This window comes from Corapipo altera, unplaced genomic scaffold (assembly GCF_003945725.1).
Source record: "Corapipo altera isolate COAL_440 unplaced genomic scaffold, ASM394572v1 268, whole genome shotgun sequence".
In the NCBI taxonomy this organism is placed as follows: domain Eukaryota; kingdom Metazoa; phylum Chordata; class Aves; order Passeriformes; family Pipridae; genus Corapipo; species Corapipo altera.
The window spans coordinates 2265271-2272119 of record NW_020884901.1 but is presented as its reverse complement, the minus strand read 5'-3'; the positions used below and the strand labels follow the sequence as shown (position 1 = coordinate 2272119).

Below are 6849 nucleotides of genomic sequence, written 5' to 3'. Positions count from 1 at the left end.
GCAGCGCTGCCCCGCTCCCCCCAGCCCTTCCCGGAGAGCGGAGGGGATCGAGCCCCCCGGCGCTGAGCCCCCGGGACGTGCCATGGGCTCCCATGCCACGGGCTGCTGCCAAGAGCCCCCTGAGACCCCCGAGGCTGCGAGGATGCCGACGGCTGCCACCCGTAAGTCAGTGCTGGCAGGGGGTTACGTGTCTGGGGGTCTTTGGGCTGTTGGGGGTTTTACAGCATCCGTGTGTCTCGCCCAGCAGGACAAGGCATCCCATGGCCCAGCCCCACGGATGTGGGTGTCCTTTGCATCACCTCCTTCTGCACGTGCTCCTGGCACCCAGGGGTGTTGTCACCCCACTTTCCAGGACTAACTGGGGGGGTTCAGGCTGCTCTCAGCCTGCTCTGAATCCCGGGGAGGGAGGGGAGTCTGGGGCAGAGCGGTGCTGGGAGGGCATCAGCCTTGGCACATGTGGTGATGGGGGTGGTCCAGCACTGCCCAGGGGACCAGGGCCATACAGCCCCACTCGTGTGGGCACCATCCACGCCTGATGGCCCAAGTGACCAGCACTGTGCCCACTTCAAGGGTCAGGGGAGTCACCCCTGTCACAGCAGGATGGGACCCGTGTTGTGTTTCTCCCCTGGGTGCTGCTCACGGTGTTGTGGCCACTTTCCTCTCTCACCCCATCCTGCTGTGGGGCCACATCCTGCTCACACAGAGCCACTGGTGTGGCTCCAACCTCAGCAGGTGCCAAAGCCTTTGGAATGGATTGGGTGGGGGGGACCCGGTGATGGGCACCCTGGGGTGTGCAGGGACCCCTCTGTGCCAAGCTCTGGAGCAGGGAGGGACTCTCCGTGTGCCCCTGGGCTTTAGCATCCATATCTGGAGTGTGGGCACCGGGCTGGCAACTGCCCAGCCCTCCCCCAGGAATCTGTTCCGAGGTCCATCACCCACTCGCTGCTGGTGGATCAAAGGTCTGGCATCTCTTGATTTCCTGCTCAGTGTCTCAGTTTTTGAGTCAAGTCCTTGCTGTCAACAGGACCTGGACGAGCAGGATCGAGGTGTTTGAATTACTCTGACTAATTTGTGCATTAACATATTTCTCTGGCTACAGATTTAAGAGTGTTGGAGCATGTGCAGGCTGGCCAGGACCCAGGGCAGTGAGGAGGGTGGTGTTTGCCTTGGCACCTCTACACAAGCAGGGCAGGAGGGGACAGGGCTGCCAGGGGAAGGGCTCAGCTGCAGCACAGAGCTGGTAGCAAGGGAACCAGGAGCTGCATCCCACCAGAAGGGCAGGAGCTAAAAATACTGAACGGGAATGAGTCGAAATGCAGTGGGAAGTCACCGCCCACCCCCGCCAGACCCTGCTGTGGTGGAATTAGAGGAGCTTTAATTTGCTTTTGTGGCAGTTTTTGCTCTTTAGATGCTCTCTGGATTGAAGCACATCAAAATCACCCGGAGCCAGAGGCAGTGCTGGTCCCTCAGCCCAGGGCTGAAGGTTTATATTTATGGAAGAGGAAGCCCTAAAATGCAGAAATGTCCTCAAAATATCCCCTGTATCGTGAGACCATAACACAAATCTGCTGTAGGAAAAGGAAAATGCTGGGTCAGGTACATCCCTCCTGTGTCTGGGATGGATGAGGTGATTTTCCAGGACCTGGCAGGCAGCATTTGCCTTTGTGCATCCCCCAGGAGACCTGGAACGAGGCGGTCCCGGATTTGTTCCCACACAAACACCTCCCCCTGTGCGATGAATGTCGAACATTTCAGTGCAGCAACGATGTTGTAACACCCTTTTGGAAAGGGTTGGCTGAGTTGGCTGTGAATTCCCAAAGGTAACACTTAGCAGAGGTTCAGGATGTTGTTTTTGGATATAACCATGTGCTGGCTCATGAGGAGAGGAGAGGAGGGCTCTGTGCTGTGTTATCCCTGTGCCAGGGATTTGTGCTGCTCCGCAATCCCAACAGCATTTATTGGGATGATGACACTGGGTATGTTCCATCTTGCTCTGGGCTCTTGCACCTTGCTTAGTCAGGAGCAGGAGACAGATGTTGCATCTTGGAATTCAATTGGATTTTTATTCTTATTCATTTCTTCTGCCTTTTAGTTACTCATTGCTTTCCCGTAGTGTTTAAGTGTCGAAAAAGTTGGAGATAACTCATTCTCTCTTTGCATAGTTAGAGTTGTTGATAAATACAGTTTTAGTCCAAGTGCCCTAAGGAGAAAAATGCACTTTGAAAAGAAATCATCTGGGAAAAGCAAACCAACAGTCCCAACAGAAATCGATTTCTCTCTGAGCACCGCCCAAATGTGACTGCTGAAGAGGGTTTCATGAATATAAAGATATATGGATAGATAGAAACACCTCATTTGCTCATTAATTAGATCATGACAACACTCAAAACCCTCTCAGCGCTCACCCAGCTCGTCCCTGGGGTCTCCCTGGTTGAGGTTGCTTGAGGAAGGACAAGGCATGGTGGGAGGAGTCTTCCAGGAAAACCTGCTGGGCTGTAAATGCTATTGACCCGTTATCCTCCTAAACATAGTCCAGGGACTTTAAAAATAAATAATCTTACAGATAAAAATATCTTACAGGCTAAAACCCCTCCTATTATTAATGCAGGCACTTAAAACCCACCACCAGCTCCTCCAGAGCTGTAACTGTTGGAGATCTCCACGGGCCTGGAGCATCCCGCTCCTCCCAACTGGGGAAGGAAGGTCTGGCTCCCAGCAAAGCAGGGAGAGCTGTCACCCCTCCCTCTGCCAGCTCTTCCCCCTGGCAAATAACAGAGTCATTAATTAATGTTTGCACAGCACTTTGAAGATAAGTGTTGAACACAAGTATTCTTTTAGATGCCATGGGGGAAGCCCCTCTCCCTAAGCAGCAGAGCTGCCAGTGTTTCCTGCCCGTCCCATCCCGCAGGTTTGATACACATCAAACACTCCAAGCCAGGGAAAAAGAAATAATTCTGAATAACTTGTTGCACTCATCAGCATAATGGCTGTGTCTCATGCACGCTGCCTTTGAAACAGTGTGAGTGCACGAGTGAAATAGAGTCCTGCAACCCGCTCTTCATTTGTTTTCTTTATTTACATGAAAAATCCTGCTGCTTGCCTGCGGTTCCCCGGTGCACAGGGGAACACAGCTCTGCGTGCTCCTCGGGAGCTCCAGGGCTGGAGATAAGGAATTGCTGACAGCGGCGTCAGGAGCTGCTCCCGCGGTGCTGGGAACGGCACTGAGGTGACGGTTCCATTGCTAAGAATAATGTCCTGCTCTCTCCTCCTGGGGGCTGGCTCCGTGATGGACTGTCATGGGAAACTGTTTTGTACAAGGCAGGAAAAGACATTTTGAGCTTAGCATGAGGAGCCTGCCAGTCCCCCCCTTGTCCCCCTCATGTGATGGGACCCTGGCTCCTGACAGTCAGGAGATATTTGAAATGTCTTTTGGAACACATCTCCTCTTCCAGGCAGCCGTGGTACCAGCACTGGCCCCACACTGTGACCTCTGGATGTGCCCAGGCTCTAAGTCGATCCTGACTGGGGATATTAAGTGCTCAGCACGGGGGCAAACGAGGCCCTGCACAACTAAGCACAGGGAAGCAGCTACAGCAGGGTTCAAAATTAGTCCAGGGCTGAAAATAGAGCCCTAAGGAGGGAGCTGCAGGCAGCCAGGGCTCTGGGTGGGCACGAGCTGCTCACTGCTCTGCGGGGACCGTCCCCAGCACTCGTGGTGGAAATTCTGCGAACACAAGAGGAAAAAAATATCGATTCATTTGACTGTTTTCTCTCACTGCTGGGAGAGCACAGGCAGGAGTTGTTGGGCAAGACTGAAGGAGAAGAACCTTTTTCCAGATGCCACCTGGACTGCTGAGGAGAAGCTGTGGCTGCCACATCCCTGGAAGTGTTCAAGGCCAGGTTGGAGGGGGCTTGGAGCAACCTGGGATAGTGGAAGGTGTCCCTGCCCAGGGCAGGGGGTGGAACTGGGTGATCTTTATAGTCCCTTCCAACCCAAACAATTCTAGGAATGGAAGCTCTTTCTTCTTCTACCTACCCAGGAACTATCTCCACCCTCTACGATCCCAGGGCACTGCTGGTTTCTATTTTTACAGAAGATAATTTTTTTTTTTACAGTATCAATTTGGATCTGATGTCCTTGGGATTCCAAGCAACTGATATTATTATTCTACATGAAATCTCCCAATATTCATAAATGAAACATGGTGGAAGAAACTGAAATCCCAGGAACTCATCCAGTATGGGAGAAAACAAGAACATGGGTTCAGCTTTGCTCCCTGTAATAGGTGTCGTGTTTGAATATGGTGATTTCTCACAGGAATTGCCTCCCAGTAATTAATCTCTGAGCTCTGCTGGAAGACAAGTTGTGCAGAGTGTGTCAGTTCACGTGTACTCCCACTCTGAATGCGTAAGGAATCCAGGAGTCTAATAGGGAAATTATTTCATATAGAAAGGCAATGTATTAACATTTTCCAGAAGAAAAGCCTTGGAGCGTGTTTAGTAGTGGAGTACAGAAAGAAACAAGTGGCACACAAATTACAGCTGAATTTGCTGCTACTGAACACGGAAGAGTCATTTGTTTTCTCAGGGAAAAAGCAAACATGCTCAGCAATCCACTGGTGACCCTCCCACTTTAAGTGCAGGCTTTTTATCTGCAGGACAAGTTTGAGGACGCTGGTGTGGGATGATGCCGAGTTCTTGACAAACCACTTCGTCATCACCTGCAAAGTTTCCCAAAACATCAATTTCAGCTTCCACTTAAGGACACGCAAATGCCCTCACGACCAGAGTTTCAGGGAGTTACTGCAGAGGAAGAAGGGGCAGCACATCCCACACCAGGTTGGAAGAGGTGCAGAAAGGAGAGGAAGGGGGAGAACAAGAGGCAACTCCAAGGTCAGGATCCCACGTGCAGCCTGGGAAAGGAGAGTGTTCTTATCACCAGACTCCCCCCTGCGCTTTTTCTCTACGACGTTCGTTTCCTTGAGCCAAACGTTTCCATTTTTTGTTTTATTCTGAGAGTTTCAGGGATCCAGGTTAACACTGACTTGGTTCCACAGGGGCAGTCTGCCACCTTCTTAGAACGTATTTTGTTTCTGATGAGCGTAACAACTGAATCCATTATTTATCTCAAGGAAAAATATGTCAGAGGAAGAAGTAGGTCAGATTTCTCATGGTTGCACCTTCACCCTCGATACAGGTCACCTGCTCTACGAGTCCAAGGGCTGTTCTGTTCCTGCAGTTGATCTAATGCCCAGTCCACCACGAAAATGAAAACATTCTTCTCAAATACAAGGGGATTTGGATTGGACCATAATGCTTAATCTAAAAACAAGAGCAGCTTGTTCTGATGATAACGCCGTGAAACGACAGCCTCTAACAACCGCGCTGAAAACCAACCCCTTCGAACGGAGATTATAAAACAACCAGCAACTTGTTTGCAAAGACACTTTAATTGCACACAATCCTTTAATGTGGAGGAGTGATAGAGGCTGGAATAACCTTTGAACGCCAGGTTGTATTTCCTGGTGACACAGAGTGCCCTCCCCTTGCACTTTGAGAAGACACAGGGAAATAAACGTGGATTCTTAAGACAGACCCAAATGAATCTTTAATGATTTTGAAATATTTATATAATCTGCCACTTACACGCAGGAAAAAAAAATAAAATTATGAGAATCATAACAAAATTATGTAGAATAAGGTCAGCCTGCTATGCTGTTGTGCAGCTAAACTTATAATCATGGTTTCAGTAGATGGATATGAAGATAATTTGTCTCTTGGGCACAGGCATTAAAGGCTCGGAGCCCTGTTCAATCACGCAGCTTCACTTTTGCGATGAGCCCTGAAACTCACTTGTCAAGTGAGTTAATCTGCAGGATCCGGTTTTGGTCACGAGCCTGGTGAGCAGTGGTGCCCAAAACTATGTGCAGTTCAGGGCACCACAATACAAGAAAGATCTAAAGCTATTAAACTGTGTCCAAAGGAGGGACATGAGGATGGTGGAGGGGCTGGAGGCGAAGCTGTGTGACGAGTGGCTGAGGTCACTGGGTCTGTTCAACCCGCAGAAGAGGAGATTTATCTCTGTCTACAACTTTCTCAGCAGGGGACATGGAGAGGCAGCATAAATCTCTTCTCTCTGTGACCACTGACAGGATTTGAGGGAATGGTTGGAGCTGTGTCAGGGGAGGGTCAGGTTGGATCTCAGGGAAAGGTTCTTCCCCCAGAGGGTGGCTGGGCACTGAACAGGCTCCCCAGGGCAGTGGGCAGAGCACCAAGGCTGCCAGAGCTCCAGGAGGGTTTGGACAACGCTCTCAGGGACAGGGGGGGAATGTTGAGGTGTCTGTGCAGGGTTAAGAGTTGAACTGGATGATCCTTGTGGGTCCCTTCCAACCCAGCAAAAACCAATCACATATTGTACCTGTCACATATTTCTTGCTCTCTTTGTAGATCATGACATAAAGCAGGCAAAGAAATTCCCTTTTGCTAAGAAACACATAAGACGTGTAAGCCAGGCTTCAGCCTGAAAACTCTTTGATGTACTTTGGTGGTGAGCAGGCAGTAACTCAACAAGCCTAGAGGGAGATTATTTGTAATAACGTGAAGAAAATCGTTGCTGGTACTATTTGATCCAAAAGGGGGTGTGGGTCCATGAGGGGCCGTGGGTTTATGAGCACGGCGGGTCCATGAGGGGCTGTGGGTCCATGAGGGGCCGTGGGTCCATGAGGGGCTGTAGGTCTGTGAGGGCCGTGGGTCCGTCAGGGGCTGTGTGTCCATGAGGGGCTGTGTGTCCATGAGGGGTTGTGTGTCCATGAGGGGCTGTGTGTCCATGAGGGGTTGTGTGTCCATGAG

General features: G+C 50.7%; 1 protein-coding gene across 2 annotated transcripts in view; it reads left to right on the top strand.

Moving 5' to 3' along the window:
- CAMSAP1 (calmodulin regulated spectrin associated protein 1) overlaps positions 1 to 6849 on the top strand; it is a 34133-nt gene continuing 27284 nt past the window's right edge. The window contains exon 1 of one of the 2 annotated variants that reach the window (XM_027649975.1): positions 1 to 161. In XM_027649975.1, coding sequence (XP_027505776.1) covers positions 93 to 161 — 69 coding nt within the window. In that variant the 5' untranslated portion in view covers positions 1 to 92. The remainder of the gene's footprint in view (positions 162 to 6849) is intronic. The other variant, XM_027649973.1, reaches the window with a different exon arrangement.